We start from the raw sequence: 25,000 nt of genomic DNA on the forward strand, positions 1-25,000 counted from the left end.
CTGACCTGCAGCTATTGTAGAGACGGTCATTTTTAATACAACAACACCTGGAACCTCTGTGATTGGTCTGGATGCTGACAGCACATGTTGCAACTTGGTAGAGGGCTCAATGCAGCTCTGCAATGTTTGCATTGTAATTCTAATATATAATACAGGGTAATTTTTTAATGCCAGCATCACGATAATATTTACCCATATACTCACACGGCCTTAGCATCATTTGGTTTGCAATATGTTTGCATTGTAATTCTAATATATAATACAGGGTAATTTTTTAATGCCAGCATCACGATAATATTTACCCATATACTCACACGGCCTTAGCATCATTTGGTTTGCAATATGTTTGCATTGTAATTCTAATATATAATACAGGGTAATTTTTTAATGCCAGCATCACGATAATATTTACCCATATACTCACACGGCCTTAGCATCATTTGGTAGCGGACTATTTCCGTATTTCCAGACTATTTAGCTCCAGAACCAATATCATTTAGTTCTAAGTTGTTTGTGCTTTATTTTTGATTGCTGCGAGACATTTACACATACCCACCAACACCTGGTCACGCCACACCCTTCTCACTAACACTGGAGGGTCTGCGTTTACTGTGAGGCAGTAGGGAAAGTCTGAGGTGTTAAAGAGAAAGGTGCAGGGCTGAGGGACTTTGCCATGACAGTAACAATAGTGGCTGATGAGACGATCGTTTCAGGCCTTACAGGAAAACATCACAGGGTTGGTTTATACTGTCAGTCTGGCTGTAGCAGTACATGGCTGCAGACCACAGCACTGGAGATCCAGTATGGGACGACTTCAGTTTATCCAGGAGGCCACCGTGACGTCTTACTGGCCAAGCTGTTACATCAACTGTTCAATTAGTGATTACAAGCGGTTACAAAGATCAGTTTTGGATTTGAGGTCTGTGACGAAGGCTGAAGGCAGCGTCCCTACCCAGGACTCAAACCCAGGGCTGACCGGAGGTAAACAAGAGCTCTGACCACCGGACCAAAGCTCCAATTTAACCTTCCTAAGCGATCGTCTCTGTCACAAGGTCTGTGTCGGAATACCCACACTGTAAAAGATTACTTCCCCACTCCTCTGGTTCAGCTAGGCGCAGAGCAACACGCCACCTGCTGGGGTCCAACCCCTCCATATGTGACAGAAACGCTTTAGAGAACCCATACCTTTAGAGAACCCATACCTTTAGAGAACCTGTGAAGCTGATAGAAAGAGAAGATGTGGGAGCTGAAGGACAGGAACCAGTAGACAGCCATTTCCCACTGCGGCAACTCCGCCAGCTCCATCTTAGAGAGATGGCTCCACCCTGCTCAGAGGCCCACCTAAAAGTTAAAATCACATAGTTAATGGTCTTCGTCTGATTTATTTTTAAAAATCTAAGAGGAAAAAGCCACAAATCTAGACAGTGTTAGATATTTTTGGCAGAGGGCTTAGGGTGAAACATTTATGTGCCTTAAATTATATATAAACTTATGCAAAAGCTGGAAACACAAAACAGAACTATCATAGCCGATCACCCTAAAATAGTCTGGAGGAGTCCAGTTCAGGCCACATATTCCTGAATGCAGCTACACAGGTGTGGACGAGCAGAAAAACATAACCTCCACACATCACAGCCCACGGGAAGACTAGGAGGGGAAGACTAGGAGGGGAAGACTAGGAAGGGAAGACTAGGAAGGGAAGACTAGGAAGGGAAGACTAGGAAGGGAAGACTAGGAGGGGAAGACTAGGAGGGGAACTACGGCTCAGCTCCGCTTTTCGACTGGTCACTATCACAAAGAGCACACGGTTCGACGTCTGCGAGCAGGGCAGCTCGGTACACACGTTTGCTGTATTCCCGATGAACTGTTCGGTACCGGCCTGGAGAAACGCAAACAGCGCTTTGCGTTATGTCAAGAATAAGGGCAAACCGGTTTCATTTACTCACGTTGTGCCGAATCTCCGGAGGGCAGGCTCGTGGACGTACGTTCCGCCGTGTTTACAAAAGTCACCGACGTCATCACGTCAAATACACGACGCCACGCGGCTGCAGGGGACTCGATTTAAGATCGACTCGTTTCCAATATATGATACCGGAGGTGCACGAGCAGTTAAGACCGGCACTTTGGTTTACGTGCATCTGATACCCGCCGCTCGCGCTCGGAAGCAGGGTTCGGATTATGTGATCCCGTTGTTCGGGCTCGCGCCTTCCGGGGCTCTGTAACTGATCTTAATGCCTTGCAGAACAAGGGTCATAGCCGGGGACGCATGCTTAACGTGGAAAACACGTACAATTCAACACTTGTGTCGTATGTAACGTGCGAATTAATATCTGATACTAAATAACTCCGCTTCCCTTTATGTCGTCACATCCGCCCGCGTGCCAAACGGACCACGGAAGCGGTGGAACGCCGCGTGCAGCCTAGATGCACGGTGGCAGCACACCTTCGGCCTCGCGGACTGTCTCGAGAACGTGCACGTTAAATCCGCGAGGGCGGATAAATGCATGAGACAGGGCGTGAGACGCGGACATGCACGTTCCGGTGGAGGATCTCTGGGTCTTCAAACCCTCACTGCAGTAGTATTAATGCCCTCAGAAGCGCCCAGCGTTTGATTGCTCGTTCTTTGTTGTTTAAGAACCATGACCCCAAAATAACGTCTTCTAAGTCTTGTGGAAACGAACTGTATTTTTGTGATTTATTCAGGAAGTTGCCTAAACAGCAGAAACGCACCTGTTCCCGTTTTAGCGCAGCCATTGCGCAGCGTGGTTCTCCAATTTATTTTATGTGTGACTGCACAACGGAAGCAGCCGCTCCCCACGAGTGTGCGCTGCGTGTACAAGACAGACCATCACGTGGGTGGTATACGGAGGGGCCGGAAGTGCCGGTGTCAGAGATGTTGTAAACATTCAAGTTCAAGTTTGGTTTATTCGTCACATACATAGTCATACACAGTATAACTCGCAGTGAAATGGTTGAGTGCTCTGTCCAAACTGAGGAAAAAGAAAATGGGTGCATACAGAAATATTCTATATATGTACAAAAATATATTAACAATGTATGTGCAATATATGTATATTATGATTATATACACAATGTACAGTGTATATAGTTGTGTGTATATATATATGTACACAATGTACAGAATGTACAGATCCATTTTGTAAAATGGCATATTTACAGTTTTTATGTTACATGGTGGTAATAGAATATCTATATATTTACAGTTATGTTACATGGTGGTGGTGGTCCCCACAGTTTATCAGTTTCCCTGATTCAGGGCCCGAAAGGCCTGTGGGAAGAAACTCCTCTTCAGATGGGTGGGGTCCTTCACAATCCTCCTGGCCTTGGTCCGGCACCACTTGTAGTAGATGGTCTGCAGGTCAGGAAGTTCCGTGTGAGTGATGTGCTCTGCTGAACGCACTACTCTTTGGAGTGCTTGTCTGTCCTGCTTGGTGCTATTCCCAAACCAGACTGTGATGTTCCCCGTGAGGATGCTCTCGATAGTGCAGGTGTAGAAGTTCCGCAGTACCTTGGAGGGCAGTCTGAAGTCCCTTAGGCGTCTGAGGTGGTAAAGACGCTGACGAGCCTTCTTTGCCAGGGAGTTGGTATGGCGGGACCAGGACAGGTCCTGCGAGATGTGAACACCAAGGTACCTGAACTGTCTACTCTCTCCACCGTGGTTCCACTGATCCTCACAGGTTGGTAGTGCCGCTCCTGCTTCTTGCTGCAATCCACGATCAGCTCCTTTGTCTTACTGACGTTTAGGAGGAGATTATTTTCCTGGCACCAGATTTCCAGGTGTTTAATCTCCTCCAGGTAGGCCCTCTCATCGTTGTCCGAGATCAGATCCGTGACAACGGTATCGTCAGCAAACTTGACAATGATGGTGGAGCTGGAAGTGGCTGTGCAGTCGTAGGTGTGCAGTGAGTAGAGCAGGGGGCTTAGGACACAACCCTGAGGAGCTCCAGTGCTGAGGGTGGGGGTGGATGAGACACAGTTGCCCACCCGTACTGATTGTGGTCTGTCTGTTAGGAAGTTGGAGATCCAGTCGCACAGGGATGTATGCAGTCCTAGATCCCCCAACTTAGTAGTGAGTAGGGAGGGGATGATGGTGTTAAATGCTGAACTGTAGTCGACAAACAGCATTTTAACATAATTTCCCCTCCCTTCGTCCAGGTGGGTCAGTGTGGTGTGAAGCAGATGTGCAATTGCATCATCAGTGAAGCGGTTGTGGCGGTATACAAACTGCAGTGGGTCCATGGAGGCCGGCAGTGAAGATGTGATGAAGTCTCTGACTAGCTTTTCAAAGCACTTCATCACGACCGATGTGAGGGCGACAGGGCGGTAGTCATTGAGGTCAGAGGGTCGAGGTTACCGGTGGACCCACCGATACTGACCCAGCCTGTGGCTCTAACGTGCCCATGCACTGTCTCACCCCACCACTTCCTACAGCCGTTCAGTTAAACTCCTCACACACTCACGCTCCATGATGATGATGGTAGGACGCACCTAATGAAAGTTAACCCCCTCATCACATGTGCCTCAAACAGCATGGTGCAACTCTGTGACGGTAACAGGGTTCAGAAAGCATCGTGCTGCGTCCTATTTGTTAGTACACCAGGACATTTCTAGGGTTCTACCATCTGCAAAACTCAGGTGGGACGAGATTGTCAAAAAGTATCACGAAAGAAGTACAGATGCACATGCATTTCTTGGCACATCTTAAGAAACTTTGTTGCGTAGCGTATCAGAACCATCATCGAAATCTCGTCCAATGCTGTGTGGTTTCCTAGCGCTGCAGATCCCGCCCAGGCTGCACATGCTTCAGAAATTTCCTCTGGAAAACGTTTCAAGACACTCAAAACTGAGCACTACACCAAAGCCTCAGGCCATCTTAAAAACACGCAGTTGAAACCTCAACTGTAGCGCCGTGTATATTTATCCCTGATGTTACTTATGTATATTGTAAGATTTGTGATGTTGTTTTGTACCTTAAAGGTGAAAACCATTTTAAAAGTAAAAGTCCCACTTATACCCATATCAAATATCAAGGGTGGGTGGGGGTGAATTACTTAGATGTGTAGATATTAAAGCCACCTTCCAGAACTTGCAGATACCTAGGCTAACATTCCTGAAGTACTGAATAATGCACACATTAACTGATATAACAGTAGCATTTCACGTTATGAATGATGCACGTGTTAACTGATATAATAACAGCATTTCATGTTATGAATGATGCACGTGTTAACTGATATAATAACAGCATTTCACGTTATGAATGATGCACGCGTTAACTTATATAGTAACAGTAGCATTTCACGTTATGCATCAGCGTTCATGTGGTTTTCCCCGCGCGATCTGTTGATCTGAAAGTAAGGCGTCTTTCCCTAACACCCCCACCAGGCGGAAGCAGGAGTTTTTGCTTTTTTTTTCTTTTTTTTTTTTAAACGAATGCAATGTCAAGACGTGGCGCGTCTGGAAAAAGTGCTGGCCGTGAATACCGGCAGCAGTAGATGGACGAGGCTTTGACGTGGGCAAAACGACGCACGCGTCACGTGCTAACTTCTGCGCGTTACTAAACTTTGCGATGTCGCCACACTGATACACTAAATGGTGTACTTACGCTGAACTTCTCGTGCGTAGGGGTTTCAGGTGACGTTTCTGATCGCTAAACCCCGGTTACGAAACGCCAGTGTTGGTGCACTGCTTGAGGAAATGTCACGGGAAGCAGCAGTCGCACACTGACGAATTCAGTGATCTGACTGTACTATCTGCTAAAAGGCTCCCAGCGCCCAGCCGCCCGCCCGCGCGATCGCCCGCGCGCCGCTTGAGGAAGCTCCAGAAAGAGAAACAGACTCGTTTTCACACTAGCAGACTGCGTGCGGACTGAAGATGGCTGCACATATCAGTAAAAGCTTTCCAAACTTTCTGAACAGGGGACGTGCTGGGGCATCTTTTGTGAATAAGATACGCCACCAGCGAGCCGTCCTGACAGCCTCGCGCTGCTGTAGCAGGACTCTGTCCCGCACCAGCGCCTCCCAGCAGGACTGCGCTCCACACTGGAGCGCGCAGCTCGCGGGGAAGTCCTACACGGAGCTGCACGAGCTGTCAGTAAGGGAGCCAGAAGCGTTCTGGGGGTCCGTGGCCAGGGAGAGGTTGGCATGGAGCAGGCACTTCGAACGCGTGGCAGACTGCGACCTCTCCACGGGGAGAATCCACTGGTTTGTCGGCGGCCAGTTGAACGTTTCTGGTAACAAACCATCGATGCCAAACACCAATTTCTGTTTAACACAACCGACAGCCCTTTAACTGTTCGACGTTCCTGCAAATGTAATCGTACTTTTTACGCCTGTATTTTGCCTTTTCTGTAACTTTTTAAAAAATCTCTCATCCTAGGGTGAGTACATCCCAGAGTACTGGGAGTAAATCCCAGTATGTATTGGGCCAAATATAACCTATTACTTAAGCGTCTAAGAAAGTCATTTTGTTGGTGTAATCATCAGGGTGTGGGTGTGTGTATGTATGTATGTATGTGTGTGTGTGTGTGTGTGTGTGTGTGTGTGTGTGTGTGTGTGTGTGTGTGTGTGTGTGTGTGTAATTTGACTGACAGTGAACTGTCTAGATGTGCATGTGGCGAAGGACCCTGACCGAGTGGCGTTACTCTGGGAGAAGGATGAGCCTGGCACCGAGGAGCAGGTCACATACAGGTCGGAGCAGAAATTCACGCCAGTGACCATGTTTGTGAAGAGTCTAGAAACTCCCACTCTTACCTCACATTTATTATTTTACACAGAGTAACAGTGAAGACAAAAAGTTACAAAACAACATTTTCCGGAATTATAAAGGTATCAGAATTGTTCATCAAATGAAAACAAAAAACAAAAACCTTCATATGCCTTGATGACATCCCTGCCCACGCTTGGAGTTCTCTCAGCTAGCGTCATGAGGTTGCCATCTAGATTGCTGTAGCCAACACTTCTGAAGTTCCCGCCTGTGCAGAGTACGGTTTGCCAAGACACTAAAGTCCTGAATGAAAACAGCTGTTGGTGGGCATTAAAAGTGTTTTTATCTAAATGTTTTTAGATAGAAGATAAAGCATACATGGGCACCAACTAAGGTACTTACATTTGTTTTGTGAACAGATGTATGTATAAGCCTGCAGAGTGCCAGTTCTTCCTTCAGACAGGCAGCTGCCATTTCTGTCCAGCACTGCGGGTCCCTTCAGTGAAGGGAGGCTGAACACTAAATCAGCCGTCAGAGATAAACTGTGTTTAAAGAAATGGGAGAGGTGGAGATTTGATGAAACTGAATGCAAATGACATTTTTATTGCAATAAGTAGCGGTTGGAGTAGACCACACAAGGGGGGGTTAAATACCCCTTCCCTTGATGTTTAACCCCAGGGGTTAAATGCCCCCGGAATGTCACCTCATTTCCTTATACACACTTACCTTTGATGTTATTAGCCTCAGTCTGCTGAATGTGTATTCTAATACAACTCATTTGACTACTTTATTCTATTAAAATGAATCAGAACTGATCATACTGCATGTTGTGGTAAAAGCCTTTTTATAAAAAGAGTCCTGGAAAAGGCCATTTATTTTTTACAATAATAGTTTTTTGAAGTAATTATGCAAAAGTCCTGCTATGTTTGTTTATAGCTGCAAAGTAGTGGATTATGTAAGTAACTAATTTTTAAAACTAGTAATTAGTAATTAAAACAAACCTTTTTTCAGGTTTTAATAAATAGTGGATCCTTTGTAATTGTTACAAGGGAACACATTTTAACACAAATGGTAATTTTGCATATATTTGCATGTCTGAATCGTAATTAGGATTACTATGGCTTGTAAAATTCCAAACTTTAATAGGAAAAAAACTCAGATGTTGTGGCCTTAATCAGACATACTTGATTAGACTTACTTGGTCAGACATACTCTTTCATGTATATCTGCTGAACGAATGTGTTTGACCTGAATACCTCAGAAGGTCGAAGTAACGTTCCTTCAGTGATGTTGCCATGCGAGTCTAGTTTTGCCAGGGGTCTCTGGGTTCTTGAAAAGCACTGTATAAATTCTTTGTATTATCGCAATGTTCTCCACTGAACTGTCAAACTGCAGACGCTGTAATAAAGATGCCTGACACACATTCAGTCATAGCTAATCTGCCTGGCCTGTATTTCCATTCATCTGCCAGAAACTGAAGTAAGAAAAATTATTTTAAGCTGCATAGTAATTTTTTTGCGGTCTCCACGCCCCTCTAATGGCAGTCGTGGAATTGTCACAAGCTGACAAAATACCAGCCAGCAGTGGTGGGCTACTCTTAACACTCCGGGTCTGCTTGGAAACTAAGCAAAGTTGTGAATGATTGACCACATTTCTGTTACTGTACAAGAGGAAAGCATTGTGTGACACTGGTCAACAACCGGTGCTTTGAGAAGAAAACACTGCTAAAAGAATTAAGACTCAGACAGTAATGACCAACTCATAGTTGTGAAGACTATAAAGACTCAGACAGTAGTGAGGACTCTCTGAACGGTTCTCTGGCCTTGTTCGTAGCCTGAACATGAAAGATGACTTCGTTACAACACATGAAGGGAAAGCAACCTGTCACAGCATTTGACAATCAGCGGAGGACCAGAGTGATAGATCTCTGAGCAGAGTGGTGACTAACGCCTTTTAAAGTGACGTTTACCAACATCCCTGTTTGTATTGGGTATTCATGCTCTACTCAGTGGAATTCCCAGCATATTTTGCCAAATTTCAGACAGCTCAGAAACGACTGAGGGATGTTTGGTAAAGTCAGGGTCAGCATAAAAACATCCTAAGGACCACAGTTCCAAACTTATTGACAGTGCATAAATGACTGGATTTTTATGTAGTCATGGTGTGCATTTAGTGCATGTCCTGTTTTTAAATTAAACTGTTTAGTTTGATCAAATCTTGGGAAGAGTGTTGCAGTACAAGTCTCTCTGTCTTAAATATTGGCATCTGAGTCATGCATTTGTATGTGGCATATATTTACACTTACATAAAGTGCACCAACCATTTTAAACTTTTAGGAGGAGATTTTATTGTATGGTTTTAAGATTCCCACAGATGTGAGGTTTTTAATTTATTTTTGTTTGATTGTAAATAAGATGTTCTTAACATTGTGACAGAAATTAGCCATCTTTGTTATGTTAAATCAACTGTGCTAATGTTGCAGTAATAGGAACGTTCAAAACAACACAACTATTTTGTCAGTTTACATATAAAACTTGTAAATTGGCTGAATGAAGGCACACGTATGTTTTAAATTATTAAAATTAATTTCTCTAAGGCAATCTTTCAGAGTTATAGGAAACTGAACATGTTTGAGTCAGTAATCCAGTATGAGATGTCCTGGTTCTCCCTTCTTCTCAGAGAGCTGTTGGAGACCACCTGCCGGCTAGCTAACACCTTAAAGGCTCACGACGTGGGGAAGGGGGACCGCGTGGCCATCTACATGCCTGTCTCGCCCATGGCAGTCGCTGCCATGTTGGCGTGCGCTCGCATTGGCGCCGTGCACACCGTGGTGTTCGCCGGCTTCAGCTCTGAGGCCCTGGCCGGAAGGATCCAGGATGGTGAGTGAGAGAAACCCTCCAACAGCCAGATCAGTGGGCGGGGCCTGATTCGGATTAACCTGACAGTTAACGTGAACAGGAAGACTGATGTGTTGCCTCTCAGTAAAACAGAACACCACGTGTCCAGCTCAGACATCAGCAGGTGTGTAGCTGCAACAGGGTGGTTACAACCAAAACACACGTGCCTCAGTTAGACCGCTAAAGAGCTGCTAACATCCCCACAACACACAACATCTATGCAAAAAAACACTGCACAGACCGAACCTTCTGATCCGCTGGTAATGTTGTTTAAAATGTATTTTTAAACCGTGGAGAAAAAAGGGGAAAACAAATGATGTAGAACACCTGTATTTGAAAAGTACATTATTAAAAGGTTGTGAAAGGTTATTTTTAGCAGTACGGTAAATTGATCCACACGTTGGGTGTGAATGAGAGTGGTAATATGAGACAGAATTTCCTGAGCTCATTCTTTTATGTAGCTTACCAATCTGTCCCGTGCTCTGTCTCATAACTACCAGTATGTTTTCTGTTGATAACAATGCAGCTATCTCAATAGTTGCTGACCTTCCTGTGTTCTAGCAGATAAGGATGGCAAGGGCGTAGCTCCAGGCTTGTCACATGCTCGCCGTGGTCCCCTTTCACTGGAACTGCTGGGGGACACATGATGTCCACGTGACCCCTTTGTGCAACACCATAAACTAACTTACAGGCGGTTAGACAAAGCCTGCACATAACTGGAAACTCGTGTGTGTGAATGTTTAACTGAGAGCTAAAGTTGTAGATCCAGTCTCTTCCAGACCGGAAGGTGTGTGTTCAAGTTCAAGTTCAAGTTCGGTTTATTCTCACATACATAGTCATACACAGTATAACTCGCAGTGAAATGGTGGAGAGTGCTCTGTCCAAACTGAGGAAGAGAACCAGGGGTGCATAGAGAAAAATATATATATATACAGATAAATATATATATTCTATGTATGTACAAAAATATATTAACAATGTATGTACAATATATGTATATTATTATATACACAATACAATGTATATGGTTGGGTATATATATGTACACAATCTACAGAATGTACAGATCCATTTTGTATAATAACATATCTACAGTTGTTGTGTAACAAGGTAATTGAGTATAAATCTATATATACAGATGTACAGATATACAGTTATGTTACATGGTGGTGGTGGTCTCCACAGTTTATCAGTTTCCCTGATTCAGGGCCCGAATGGCCTGTGGGAAGAAGCTCCTCTTCAGCCTCTCTGTCTTGGTCTTCAGGGAGTGGAAGCGCCTCCCTGACATCAACAGAGAGAAGAGCCTATTGTTGGGATGGGTGGGGTCCTTCACAATTCTCCTGGCCTTGGTCTGGCACCACTTGTAGTAGATGGTCTGCAGGTCAGGAAGTTCCGTGTGAGTGATGCGCTCTGCTGAACGCACTACCCTTTGGAGTGCTCGTCTGTCCTGCTTGGTGCTATTCCCAAACTAGACTGTGATGTTCCCCGTGAGGATGCTCTCGATAGTGCAGGTGTAGAAGTTCTGCAGTACTTTGGAGGGCAATCTGAAGTCTCTTAGGCGTCTGAGGTGGTAAAGACGCTGACGAGCCTTCTTTGCCAGGGAGTTGGTATGGCGGGACCAAGACAGGTCCTGCGAGATGTGAACTCCAAGGTACCTGAAACTATCTACTCTCTCCACCGTGGTTCCACTGATCCTCACAGGTTGGTAGTGCCACTCCTGCTGCAATCCACGATCAGCTCCTTTGTCTTACTGACGTTTAGGAGGAGATTATTTTCCTGGCACCAGTTTTCCAGGTGTTTAATCTCCTCCAGGTAGGCCCTCTCGTCGTTGTCCGAGATCAGACCCATGACAACGGTGTCGTCAGCAAACTTGACAATGATGGTGGAGCTGGAAGTGGCTGTGCAGTGTGTGTGTGTGTGTGTGTGTGTGTACACACCATACTGAAGTTAAAGTTGTGGATATATTTCAGTAGCATTATTTAGATACAGTAATACATGTCAATGGAAATCCCCACAAAGATTTCCCACAAAGACAAGAATCTCTGCATGTGCGTATATGTGCTACATTTGGAAGCCAGTACTGAGAACCTTCAGATAGGAAAAGGCAGGTCTTATGAATCTCCCAGACGCCTTCATCAATGGCGAAAGGGTTCCACTCCTGCCAGACACCACTGGAATGATGTTGATGGAAAAATCCTGCAAATTCAAGGACAGCTAAAGTACATAAAACGTAGACCGAGTCACACGCTAGTCATCATGACATCAGAGCAAGACGCAGCCTCCATTGTTCCACAAGAGTCAGTTATGATGTCGCACTCTTATGACTTCACAATAGGTCGCAACCTCGACATTCCACTCGCTAATTTCGGAGCTCTGATGATCTGTGTTATGCGGCATTCCTGGCACTACAACGCCTCGGTAAAGCGGTCCCAAGTCTGAGGGCCACTGCCCCTCCACTGCAGGAAAACCCCTGGAAAAACAGAGCTGTCCCACCCAGAATGCACTGCTCAGAATTCTGTGTCTTTTCAAATCCATTTTGAATTGAGATATTGAGCGAAAGTTTTTTGTTTTTTTTTTCTCCTGATATTTACATTTATCTGACACTTTTATCCAAAACAACTTACAATTCTGACTGAGCACAACTTGAGGGTTAAGGGTCTTGTTCAGGGGTCCAACAGTGGCAACCTAGCAGTGGTGGGACTTGAACCAGCAATGTTCTAATCACAAGTCAAGTACCTTCACCACTGAGCTCCCACTGTGTCTGATATATATTAAAAATAGCCTGAATTCATCTGAGCAACTTTTTAAAATAAGCATAATTTTGTTATTAGATAGGATTTCCAACTCGTTTTAGAACAAATCTATTCCAGTATCAGTTTATACTTATAACACACTTTTACAAGCAGCTCAATATCTGCTGCGGTGGTGTCAGTGAACGTCTGTCCAGTTCATTCTCTCTCGTCTCTCCCTACATACACCCCCTGCACACAGCCCAGTGTAAAGTGGTGATCACATGTAACCAGGCTGTGAGGGGAGGGCGGCTCATCAACCTAAAAGCCACGGTCGACGCGGCGGTGGAGAGCTGTCCCTCGGTGCAGCGCGTCCTAGTGGCCAGGAGGACTGATCACCCCATTCCCATGGGGAAGCTGGACATGTCCCTAGAGGAGGTGAGGACAGCCTGAGCCAGAACGCTGCCATTTCACACAGTGAAAGCAGACGTTGGTTAGCAGGACGAACAGGGTGTTGCGAGCTGTGCAGTAGTCTAAGAACACACAGCCTTCTGCCCTTGGTCATTTCTAGATGGTTCTTTAAAGTGAACTTTATGGGTGACCTGTGGTTCCTTTTTAGGAAGCATCTATACTCTTACAATTGTTTAAGAACATGCAGTATATGTTAAATTTATGAGTTTATGATTTATGTTCTCAGTACCCCATGTTTTATTTTGGTCTTAGACATTTGTATTCGACTTAATCTCAATGTGTGTTAAAGTTCAATTTGTATCATCCCTGTCAGCTATAATTTGAAATGACTCGTGATATGAAATGATAGTGTTTACCATCATCTGTCATTCTGTCAGATCATATTCATCTTTCCCTCTCTGTCTCTCCTCCTCTACGCTGTTCCCATATCTGCTTTACTTCTCAATGTCTCTTCCCCCCAGGCCATGGCAGGCGCGTCTCCCGAGTGTGTCCCAGAGCCCATGGACAGTGAAGACATGCTCTTTCTTCTCTACACCTCGGGAAGCACGGGAAAGCCTAAAGGCATCGTGCACACGCAGGCTGGCTACCTCCTCTACGCCTCGGTCACCCACCAGGTGCTCCACCCTCCTTTCTAGTGGTCGGTACCTGGCGCAGTTGCCTGGGACTTGGACTACAGATGGGTGCTTTTTTTAAAGGATTTGAGAGGTGCCCGTCAGGAACATACATGATCTGGAGAGTGTGCACGTGTGCCTGCGCATGTTGGTGTGTGCACACCCGTATTGGTGTGTGTGCACGTGTGCATACACCTATTGGTGTGTGTGCGTGTGTGCATGCGTATATTGGTGTGTGTGCGTGTGTGCATGCGTGTATTGGTGTGTGTGCGTGTGTGCATGCGTGTATTGGTGTGTGTGCGTGTGTGCATGCACGTATTAGTGTATGCGTGTGCATGCGCATATTGGTGTGTGTGTGCTTGTGTGTGCACGTGTATGTGTGTGTGTGTGTAGGTGTGTGTATCTGCAGAGTGTTGGTAGTGGGTTTCCTGGCACTGTGTACAATTTCAACAGTTCCTGGTATGTTCACTGTGTGTCCCATCCACAAACCTGCTGTGCAGTCTCCAATGGATCCCATCAAAACAGCATTTCAGCAGGCGAGCGGCGGTTAAACAGAGCATTCTGCTGCTGTTGTCGTGGGTTTGTTGGTCACCTCTCTGTAGGGAGTACCAGTGGCTGTGCTGCAGGGCAGCGTGTGTGACCCATGTGCATGTGTTTCCAGCATGTGTTTGACTGCTCACCGGGCGACGTGTTCGGCTGTGTGGCTGACGTCGGCTGGATCACGGGCCACAGTTACGTGGTGTATGGCCCCCTGTCCAATGGTGCCACTTCTGTCCTGTTCGAGAGCACGCCCATCTACCCCAACCCTGGTAAGACAGCCAATCTGATTATGGATCTCATAAGCAGAGTTTTTCAAAGATGTGAAAGATTATTGTCCTTCTCTTCTGCAGGGCAAATTTGACCTTATAGTTCAGTTTTATAACTGAGATATCCTACAACCTGATATAATTTTGCTAAACAAAGAATATTGCACACCATGTTATAATATCCAAGAAATGACTGCTATCAAACTTTTCCCAGACCTGCTTGGCTGGCCTTTCTCGAAGTGTTTAAGCTGCTATCTTCTCTAGAGTCCCTGTGTGTATGTTGTGATGTTACTGGAGTGATAATTGGAGGATATTGTTAAGTGCCTATCTCTGCCTTATCAAACGCCATCAGATTGGCTAATGCCCTCTAGCTGTGAAGCTCATTGGTCAGTCTCCATGCTAATCCAGCACAGTGGGCCTATCAGAAATGACGGCACCTAACTGCCAGCACACTAAACTCACATAGCTTGTGGATGGGTAAGTTCGGTTAAATGCAGATAAGCGCTGTAATTGTTGGAAGAGCAAAATGACGTCTTTGGCAGGTGAAATGCTTTATAACGGTTAGTGTTGATGAATGTTTAAAGATAGGGCTTTGCTGAGCTGCTTGTGTGGTTGGTGTAATATGGAATTACACTTTAAGCTCCATGAAGGGAAGGTGTTGGCAGAGAACATCGGAGCGGGTTTAAAGTACGTCATTTCCCTGTTCGCGCTGAGGCATTCAGGAAAACTTCCAAATGGGTGTAACTTCAAACAGTTTGTTGTATTACTGCATTACTGTGCTGCAGCTGCTGGGTTCTTGCCATAAACAGATGGTTATCTCTTTTACGGCCGTAATGATGTGTGACTCCGGACCATAAAAGCCTGGCTAATGTGGGCAGGCGTGCAGCAGGGATGCTATGAGTCAGTGCCCTCTGTGCAACCCCCATCACCACGCGCTGCTTCCTCAAGTCATGTGACTTTTTTATGTGGATTTGGGTATTATTGTTAACTATGCATGCCGTTAGTGTAGAATTCAGTACGTCACCGGTTTTGTGTTTGTTTCTTACTCTGTGTAAAGCCATTGTGTGAACAATTCAAGCTTTTAGATTGTACATGTTAATGACAATTAAAACACATTCTTACATTAGAATAAGATATTAATTTAATAAAAACTAATAGGTGTATTTGAGGTGTATTTTTTCGTGAGTGGTTAAGTGTGTGTGTGTGTGTGTGTGTGTGTTAGTAGGCTGCAGATCCCTGATCCTGTAGTGTTTAAGCTTGTGTGGCAGGTGTGAAAAGTGTGTGCTGTCTGGGGTGTACAGCAGGAGTGGAAGTGTGCCCTGCAGGCAGAAGCCAAACGCTCTCACACGGGTTCACACTCAGGGTTCACACTCGGGGTTCCACTCCACACCTAATTAGGTGTGCGTTGGGCAACTGGCCTTTCTGTGCATGGCACTAGACTGGTACTGGGATTAACCAGTGCAGAGGTTGCAGATTAACCAGTTCTGTATGTAGGTCGGTACTGGGAGACGGTGCAGCGGTTGCGGATTAACCAGTTCTACGGAGCGCCCACGGCCATCCGACTGCTGCTGAAGTATGAGGAGAGTTGGGTGAAGAAGTACGACAGGTCTTCCCTGAAGACCCTTGCCTCAGGTGAGATGACTCACACATCACAAGTCTACTGGCAGCTGTTCTGAGTGTTTCTTTCAAATTATATTATTAACTAATCTAATTGATCTATTAATAGTGTGTTTAAAAAAAAATTCTACTTGAAACTGTGGTAAAACAGTTACGGTGAGATTACGTTGCGATGGAAGCCATATCACTGGTGTATTAGTGGTGATCTGTAAGGAAAGGCCAGGCTTGGTGAACCTGCTCTTGGCGTCTTAGGAACATTGCTGGGATTTTAGTGAGGGTGGCCATGGGAACGTGGAGGTCTGAAACTAGGGCACTCTGATTAGGAACAGCACTGCTTTCCTTAGCATCGGGTCCATAAACATGGAACACTTTTTTTTTTTGTTGGGGGGCAAAAATCACTGAAGGGAAAAAAATATCACATGTTGTGTGTAAAACAAGTCTGGAAAGGAGCTGTGTGTTAAGACAAAATAATATGGACCCAAATACCACGCTGTGTCTGCATAGCTACCTGAGGTATGTGATGTGTTTGACCAAAATTATTTGTTTGCTAGATGGTGTAGATGCTGTGAATCATCAAAACGCCTTCGGAACTGAAGTGACTGTGATTGGTCACGATGCAAACAGCACACAATAATACACACAAACAAAAAACTCATTTGTTAAAGGTCTTATTTGCATATTATGGCCTTCTCTGATCCCGGTATTGCAAAGGCCAATATTGCGATAATAATTAACAGACAATATATTGTACAGGCCTCCTGTGCGGTGGTTAGACAGTGGGGCAGCCTGTAAACCATCTGAGCCAGAAACGTGCACAGAAAAGAGGACATTTTAGCTAAAGGGTGAACTTCATCGTCCTCTCTATGTTCAACCCTATAACTGTGCTGTAATTATTACTGTGCTTACTTACCGCTAATCTCCTACATGCCCCCAAACTGTGAAATCTGGAACGACCTGTTATTTTCCTGCCTTCCTGTCATTTGCCTTTTCAGTGGGAGAACCCATTAATCATGAAGCGTGGGAGTGGTTCTACAATGTGGTGGGAGATGCACGGTGCCCCCTAGTGGACACTTGGTGGCAGACAGGTAACAATGCTAGGTTGAAGTTGGAGGACACACACTGATGACATTTGAGAGGCACGTTAACAACATAAAAAAAAAACAACAACACAGAGTTAAGTTACAAATGTACACCATGACACTCTGGTTAAAGTAACACTGTACTAATATTGTCTGTCTAATAGATGCACATTGTAGACAATTACTGCGTTGTGATCTGTGTCTGTCTTTTTGTCAGATTTAGCAGTAATAGTGTGTAACCAGAATACCTCCACCCAGAATGTTCATGTTTCTAATGATGACTGAAACGAGTGCTGGCCGGCTTCCTGAAGCTAACCTGGCTCCGTCGGCACCAGATAGCGGAGGCGTGTTGGCCTGTCACAGGTATTATTGTGTGGCATCACGTTTCCTGTTTGGTCACCCACAGAGACTGGTGGGGTGTGCATTGCACCTCGCCCCGCAGAGGAGGGAGCAGAGATCCGGCCAGCTATGGCCATGAGACCTTTCTTTGGCATCCAGCTGGCTCTTATGGGAGAAAAGGTGACCTCTGTTCCTTTGAGGGCGTTGTTCAAGTCAAAGGGGGCTGTGAAGGAAATGGCAGATAAGACAGACTGTGAAAATCAGCGTTAGAGACAAAACCCTCTCGTGCCTGAGTCAGAGATTATGTTAACTGAGTTACTCCTTCACTTCTGAGTCAGAGATTACGTTAACTGAGTTACTCCTGCAGAGATTACGTTAACTGAGTTACTCCTTCACTTCTCTGAGTCAGAGATTACGTTAACTGAGTTACTCCTTCACTTCTCTGAGTCAGAGATTACGTTAACTGAGTTACTCCATTACTTCTGAGTCAGAGATTATGTTAACTGAGTTACTCCTGCAGAGATTACGTTAACTGAGTTACTCCTTCACTTCTCTGAGTCAGAGATTACGTTAACTGAGTTACTCCTTCACTTCTCTGAGTCAGAGATTAAGTTAACTGAGTTACTCCTTCACTTCTCTGAGTCAGAGATTACGTTAACTGAGTTACTCCTTCACTTCTCTGAGTCAGATTACGTTAACTGAGTTACTCCTTCACTTCACTGAGTCAGAGATTACATTAACTGAGTTACTCCTTCACTTCACTGAGTCAGATATTACGTTAACTGAGTTACTCCTTCACTTCACTGAGTCAGAGATTAAATTAACTGAGTTACTCCTTCACTTCTCTGAGTCAGAGATTACGTTATCTGTCAGCAAATCTTTGATACGTTATCAAATGTTTTACATCAGGTGAGGAGACTAACAAATATTTATTCATCTGTAATGTTTACTTTTAATCTTAAAGGAATTCAGAGAATTTTGTGAGGAGAGCCGTAGCGGATTCTCAGCTCCGGTGTGTCTGACCTGCTGACAGCCATAGTTTCTGACTTTTCCTGCCTTTTACAAATTTGATACAGCTCACAATGGGTTGCCATGTTGAAACAGCTGTGAGCTGGGAAAACGATACTCTCCCCCCCTTCAAAAATCACTTCCTAATAATCATTTTGTTTCTTAATCATAAGTGCCTAAAGAGTTTTCAGTTCTCTAACAGTACACTTCACAGAACATGCATCCCGATGCTACACACATGCTGCCAGGAACTGAATGGTGATAGAAATACCTGAAAGTCTTCTCTGTGCACTTTGTGTGTTGTCCACACTCGAGTGCTCTCGTACAGTGCTGCAGGCATCTCCTGCTAGCCAGGGGCAAGCCAGAAGCCGAGAGAGTCATCTCCCTCCTCAGGACAGAGGTGCAGCAGTGTCCAGACTGGACCTTCCTAACTGAATGGGATGCGTTTTGGTTTGTAGCTCTCCTTAGCTTGAACTGTCATTTTTGGTGCCAACAGGGGCAGATGATAACAGGAAATGATGTCAGTGGAGCGCTGTGCATAAGCAAACCTTGGCCAGGAATGGCCAGGACCATATTTGGCGACCACCAGAGATTTGTGGAGGCGTACCTTAAGCCGTACCCTGGTGAGTGCTGCTAGCCTCCTGTGCTTTCTCAGTAACCTTCTGAAGTTCTCCTGAATAGACCAATCAGAGATCAGATTCAGCTTTGAAGCTTTACAGCTCGACTTTAAAATGTACGAGCATTTGTGAGTGTTAAAGGTTTGTGAGCATAACGTTTCGTTATTAAAGCTGGAAGCTGTAGCGACTGGAATAGTCAGACGGACTTCAGCGTGTGTGCCCATTTGCTCTGGTAGGGCACTATTTTACGGGCGACGGGGCGTATCGGACTGAGGATGGGTACTACCAGATCACTGGACGTATGGATGATGTCATCAACATCAGCGGTCATCGTCTGGGAACAGCTGAGATAGAAGATGCCTTGGTGTGCCCTTAACGAACCTTTTAACGAAAAATCTTTAATCAGCGCGTGAATAATCAGTGCATTGCAGTAATTGTTTTACATGTCTGATGGTCTGATGCTGTCCTGCTGCAGGACGAACACCCCGATGTTCCCGAAACTGCTGTGGTTGGCATTTCTCACGATATTAAAGGGGAAGGTTAGTCATAACACCATCTCCCTAAATGTACATTCACTTATTCTTTCATTCATCCATCCATTCATCCTCCACTCATCTGCTAATTTAGCCACTCTGTTGTTCACTCACGTATCCTGGGGCAGTCCGCCCTCTGTCCATGCACCCTGCAGAGAGATCTGAACTCTGAGTCTGTTTACAAACGTGGCGGTAAACAAGCTGTTATTACATGCTGATGGAGTTTCTGTCTAAAGGATGCGTCTGTACCTGGATATGAACTACCAGAGTCTGAAGATGTCACCTCTACCTTTCATATTGCTTTTGAGCAAGTTAAGGGAATCTTTGTCCTGTAAGAGCTCCATTTGGTTGGGGGCCACTACATTAGGTTCGTTTTGATCAGCTAGTGCCACCTAGTGACTGTTGTGGGGTACTGCACAATATAAACAATAGAATAGAAAAGAATAAAGGATCAGACTCTGTGTTGTTGTACAATGTACAATGAGATTGAGTTTGTGGCTCCCTTACAAGAGCACTATGAAGAAAAAAATCCATTGGACATGAATATCAAACTAAATATATAGCATTCATATTTATATATCTTCATATATAATATTTATATCTCAGACCCCTTCTTGTGTGTCATCAGTTCCGTTTGCGTTCGTGGTTCTGAAAGAGCACGCAGTGGGACAACAGGAAGCGGTGGTGGAGGACCTGAGACGTCTGGTGGCCACTAAGATTGCTAAATACGCCGTACCCGATCACTTCCTGGTACGTGCATGCATGACGTGGGTATCGCTTACGATCCCGCGGGATGGACACAGTGGGACCGTGCCCTGCTACAGTGTTAGAGAGACGTGGACAACCCTGCATGTTGGCCTGCGCATGGGGAATTCTCTGATTGTCACCTTTTGTTTTACGGCATTTCTTGGGAACTGTGTTGTTTTAGAATAATACCATGTTGTATATTAAATTCTTCCATCTAATTTAGTTAACAGTGAGTTTAAATAGTTTAAAGTTCTGTTTAAATCAGTGCTTAAAAGTATATGTATTATTGCGTTCCTTTAGTATAAAGTTAGTATTTATGCATGTGTTTGTATTGGAGAGGAGCAGATGTTGGCACTGAGGTCATGCAGGGGTGTCAACACTAACGTGGAGCGAGGTTTTGTCTGAGTGACCTGTGAATGTGTCTCAGGTGGTTAAACGTCTGCCGAAGACTCGGTCCGGAAAAATCATGAGGCGAATCCTGCGGAAGGTTGCCATGGAGCAGACGGACAGCCTCGGTGACGTGTCCACTTTGGATGACCCCTCCGTCGTCATGGAGATCATTCGGGCGTATAAACAGTCGGTCAGGGGGTGATGGGTGGGGATACAGACCATTCAAATGCAAGTCACGTGAAATCTGTGTAAACAAATATTGCATATTATGTTTGAGAGATTTAAAATGTGTGCTAGTCTGTGATTCCAACACTTCACTACAGTTACGGGAGGTGTTGGGAAGTGTCAAAAGAGAGTGTAAATTTCACAAGCATGAATCCTTGTTTCAGAAAAACCGCACGTCTTCGAGCAGTGCTGACACAGGCTGACCATCGCTAAGGTGAAAATCCAGTCTAAGGTCATAAAATGGTTTATCATTAGCTGATGAGTTGTGTCAGGGGAGTTCAAACACTGAACTCTGGAGGCGTGACGTGCTGAGCCTGGGTTTACATGTTGCATATGCAAAGACTTTTAGTCTGTGCAGACTTCGTGACGTCAGTAATGAAGTAGACGTCACTGAGCACATGGGAATCTTTAGGTAATAAAACAGGGAACATTAGAATCACTGTACATTTGCACACGCTCTCAGCTATGATCAGTAGTTAGAACTTTACTACATTGAAACAGGCAATAAAATAAATTTTAAATTAAGATTTGTTTTTTATTTTAATAACAACACAAATTGTGTACTATTAATCATGATCGTGTGGATACAGTTGTTCAAATGTTGTTTTAACAAAAGTCTTTTTATGAATTTAGAAGTATAGCGTCAGTATTTCCAGTGCGCTTGTTTTTGCACAACCACTTGTGCCTATACAACCTAAATGTGAATATAAGGATTTTTATATAATTACATATAGTTATGTATACAGATATGAATATTTCAACTACTTCCATATAAGACCTGGAACATCTAATGTGTGTAGCGTTATGCGTTTTAAAATGTACGATGCCACATTGACCATGTTCAATAAAACTTTCCTTGGCCTCACGGTGAGTACAGCGTGGTCTCGCTGGGGTGGCGGGCAGTAGGGGGCGCTGTTCTGCCTCTGCAAGGCTGAGCCCGTGCAGCGATGACGTGGGGACCGCTCCACGGGGGTCAGCGCGAGCGGCCTCTCGCGGGAGTAATACACATGCATAGCGCTTGTTTGAAGAATATAAATGAACAGCTACTGCGAGAATAAAAGCACACGAGATTACGGCCTGTGACCCGTTAAAGTGCAGATGGCAGCATGACAAGAAATACTTCGGCAAATCAGACATGTATGATTCATCGTTGTGGTGTTAACAGTCCAAAGTGTTTTGATTGATATTTAAGTTAAATCGTTAAAGTGATCGATGAAAAATAGCCCGTGCAGTCTACGTTTACCCTGAGCACGTGAGACGGCTGACCCAGATCCGTAAGTCGATTCCGGCGTTTGTGGCTCGTGCTGCAGGTGTTTCCCGTTATTTGTGTTTTGCGCTTCTATCACTTTTATGAAGGATGACTGGACACACACAACCATGTTGATTGACGTCCCCCTTGAACCAATCACAATTCCCAAAAGCTAACCGGACTCGCACAGGCGGGGGCGGGTCATGCGGGGTTCTTTAAAGTTAAACTTGGCGCGCGCCTCGCATTGCAGCGCGCTCCGCGGAACCGACGCGGAGCCAGACAAGCTCGAGCCTGCGTGTCGGTGGCTTTATCCGTAAGAATGACGTCCTCGTGCCCGAGATGCGAAAAGCCGGTGTTTTTCGGTAAGAGACGTTGAGAAACGGAGCTCTGATATGTTACTGGGCGCACGAGAATCTAAATGACTGCAGTAGCGTGTTTCTTAAGGTGCAGCGGTAAGTGGCAATAAAACATGTTCAATTATGGACATCTGCTGAATTATGCAAATTATATATATTATATATTATATATGGAGCACTTTGCTTGCAGCTGATGAAGGAACGTCCTGAAACTACTTTATTACAATGTTAAATAACTCTCTCTCTCTCTCTCTCTCTCTCTCTCTCTCTCTCTCTCTCTCTCTCTCTCATATATATATACACACACACACACACACACATATATATATGTGTGTGTGTGTGTGTGTGTATGTGTGTGTGGTTTGTCAAAGGTTATGAGTTGTGGTTGCTAGAACACAAACAGCAGATATTATACCTGGACATGAAAACGGGACGGGCGTGATGTAAAGTCATGGCACGAACTGTTTGACTAGACTTGCGTGAGAGTCTGCTGGTCATTGACACGGGGGTGTCCACGTGAACCTGGCCGTGTAGCAGACAAGAAGCCGGAGGTCGTTTGCCCGCGACCTCCCACGGTGCAGGGAGTGTTGTTTTTCAACTGTGGTGTGTGAGTCTGGAATGTGTGTGTGTGTGTGTGTGTGTGTGTGTGTAGGAACAAAGACACCTAAGGAATGTGGGCCAGTCGGCGTGTGGATGTGGTGATGGTTTAATTCCTCTCACATCCAAGTACAAAGTAAATATTTACATAAAACTGATCAGACCATATTGATCATGTTTCGGTTAATCAAAGTTTGGGATTTACTGAGTTAAAGTCCTGTGATTTACTGTTTTTACTTGGGTTGGAGTTGGGCAGTAACTGGTTAGTAACTGGTTTTTCTTGGGTAGGAAGTGGGTAGTAACTGGTTTTACTTGGGTAGAAGTTGGCTAGTAACTGGTTTTACTTGGATAGGAGTTGGGAGTAACTGGTTAGTAACTGGCTTTTCTTAGGTAGGAAGTGGGTAGTAACTGGTTTTACTTGGGTAGGAGTTGGCTAGTAACTGGTTAGTAACTGGTTTTACTTGGGTAGGAGTTGGGTAGGAACTGGTTAGTAACTGGTTTTACTTGGGTAGGAGTTGGCTAGTAACTGGTTAGTAACTGGTTTTACTTGGGTAGGAGTTGGGTAGGAACTGGTTAGTAACTGGCTTTTCTTGGGTAGGAAGTGGGTAGTAACTGGTTTTACTTGGGTAGGAGTTGGCTAGTAACTGGTTAGTAACTGGTTTTACTTGGGTAGGAGTTGGGTAGGAACTGGTTAGTAACTGGCTTTTCTTGGGTAGGAGTTGGGAGTAACTGGATTTTCTTGGGTAGGAGTTGGGAGTAACTGGTTAGTAACTGGTTCTTTTTGAGTTGCAGTTGGGTAGTAACTGGTTTTTCTTGGGTAGGCGTTAGGTAGTAACTGGTTAGTAACTGGTTTTTCTTGGGTAGGCGTTGGGTAGTAACTGGTTAGTAACTGGTTTTACTTGGGTAGGCGTTGGGTAGTAACTGGTTATATTCTGTTGCATTCAGTCTACTGAAATAAAAAGACTTTGTGGATTTGTATGTTTCTGAGTTTTCAAACCATGCTTGTACTGAAGTGTATTTTAAAGAACATAATTTACTGGGCTACACTGCCCGTTTACATTTAGTAATTAATCCCTTTTTTGTGATCAGTTGGTGAGAGTGTCACTGCTCTCTACTGCTAGTCACCTCTCACCTTCTTAGAACTTCATTATTTTATCTTAAAGTATCACAAAAAGACACGACTGGCATCTTATCTTTATTAAACAAACAACTGTGCCAGTGTACAGGTTTCCAAACAACTGCCAGTGTACAGGTTTTTAAACAGCTGTGCCAGTGTACTGGTTTTAAATAGCTGTGCCAGTGTACAGGTTTCCAAACAACTGCCAGTGTACAGGTTTTTAAACAGCTGTGCCAGTGTACTGGTTTTAAATAGCTGTGCCAGTGTACTGGTTTTAAATAGCTGTGCCAGTGTACTGGTTTCCAAACAACTGCCAGTGTACAGGTTTTTAAACAGCTGTGCCAGTGTACTGGTTTTAAATAGCTGTGCCAGTGTTCGGGTTTCTCACAGTTTCCAGCTTGTTAGAGTTTCCGTGGGATTTTCATCACTGCGATGCCATGTGTCTGACGCTCTCTGACCGCTGGACCTTGGGGTTACAAAGAATCCTAAGAGACAATCCAGGAGTGAAAAGAATTCTCAGAGATGGGAGGTTTTTTTAAACCTACAACCTTTCGAGAAGTCTAATTTTTAACAGGGCAGGCAGACTCAGAGTTCAGTAACTGTGTACAAAGAGACAAATTCCTGCTTACTTTAAGCAATTTTAGTATTGACTTTTCCCCAAACACATCAGAGGCCAAAGTGACTTGTGCATTTTACAAGCGCTCTGTGCAGTGGGAGCCTAAACCACCTATCAGTGCACAGAACTAAGTGTGTGTTACTGGAGTGTCAGCACACACTGTTGTGTGTGGTTGTAGTTTTTCTGCTGTGGCTAGATTAGTAGGAAGGACCTGCCTGTGACCATATTGCAAGGGTATGAAACAGGGGAAAACTGTCCTGCAGTGATTCC

The 25,000-nt window shown here is 44.8% G+C and overlaps 3 protein-coding genes across 12 annotated transcripts in view; 2 read left to right on the plus strand and 1 right to left on the minus strand.

Annotated features, from left to right (window-relative positions):
- The window catches only part of hhat (hedgehog acyltransferase), a 66,600-nt gene extending 60,843 nt beyond the window's left edge, over positions 1-5,757 (minus strand). Inside the window, exons 1-2 of one of the 7 annotated variants that reach the window (XM_035532685.2) lie at positions 5,627-5,757; positions 1,203-1,341 (exon numbers count right to left, since the gene is read on the minus strand). In XM_035532685.2, the coding sequence (XP_035388578.1) occupies positions 1,203-1,305 (103 nt within the window). In that variant the 5' untranslated portion in view covers positions 1,306-1,341; positions 5,627-5,757. Of the gene's footprint in view, positions 1-1,202; positions 1,342-1,946; positions 2,708-2,730; positions 2,835-5,626 lie in introns of those variants that run through there. The other 6 variants (XM_035532686.2, XM_035532689.2, XM_035532690.2 and 3 more) reach the window with 6 other exon arrangements.
- On the plus strand, positions 5,461-21,660 carry acss1 (acyl-CoA synthetase short chain family member 1). Of its 3 annotated transcripts, none has more exons than XM_026996172.3 (14): positions 5,461-6,253; positions 6,614-6,710; positions 9,406-9,605; positions 12,615-12,790; positions 13,285-13,437; positions 14,096-14,243; positions 15,735-15,872; positions 16,850-16,942; positions 17,343-17,455; positions 18,780-18,906; positions 19,137-19,264; positions 19,376-19,439; positions 20,062-20,183; positions 20,608-21,660. In XM_026996172.3, the coding sequence occupies exons 1-14, from the start codon at positions 5,896-5,898 to the stop codon at positions 20,770-20,772; spliced, it is 2,082 nt and encodes a 693-aa protein (XP_026851973.2). In that variant the 5' UTR covers positions 5,461-5,895; the 3' UTR covers positions 20,773-21,660. The 3 variants fall into 3 exon arrangements, with proteins under 3 accessions (XP_026851973.2, XP_081577681.1, XP_081577682.1); XM_081721555.1 differs by having other exon boundaries at positions 6,111-6,400; XM_081721556.1 differs by having other exon boundaries at positions 6,111-6,333.
- A 600-nt stretch (positions 21,661-22,260) lies between these two features.
- The window catches only part of crip3 (cysteine-rich protein 3), a 23,955-nt gene continuing 21,215 nt past the window's right edge, over positions 22,261-25,000 (plus strand). The window contains exon 1 of one of the 2 annotated variants that reach the window (XM_035532692.2): positions 22,261-22,406. In XM_035532692.2, the coding sequence (XP_035388585.1) occupies positions 22,364-22,406 (43 nt within the window). In that variant the 5' untranslated portion in view covers positions 22,261-22,363. Of the gene's footprint in view, positions 22,497-25,000 lie in introns of both variants that reach the window. The other variant, XM_035532693.2, reaches the window with a different exon arrangement.

The sequence above is a fragment of the Electrophorus electricus genome, chromosome 10 (assembly GCF_041902795.1).
Source record: "Electrophorus electricus isolate QZ-2024a chromosome 10, ASM4190279v1, whole genome shotgun sequence".
In the NCBI taxonomy this organism is placed as follows: domain Eukaryota; kingdom Metazoa; phylum Chordata; class Actinopteri; order Gymnotiformes; family Gymnotidae; genus Electrophorus; species Electrophorus electricus.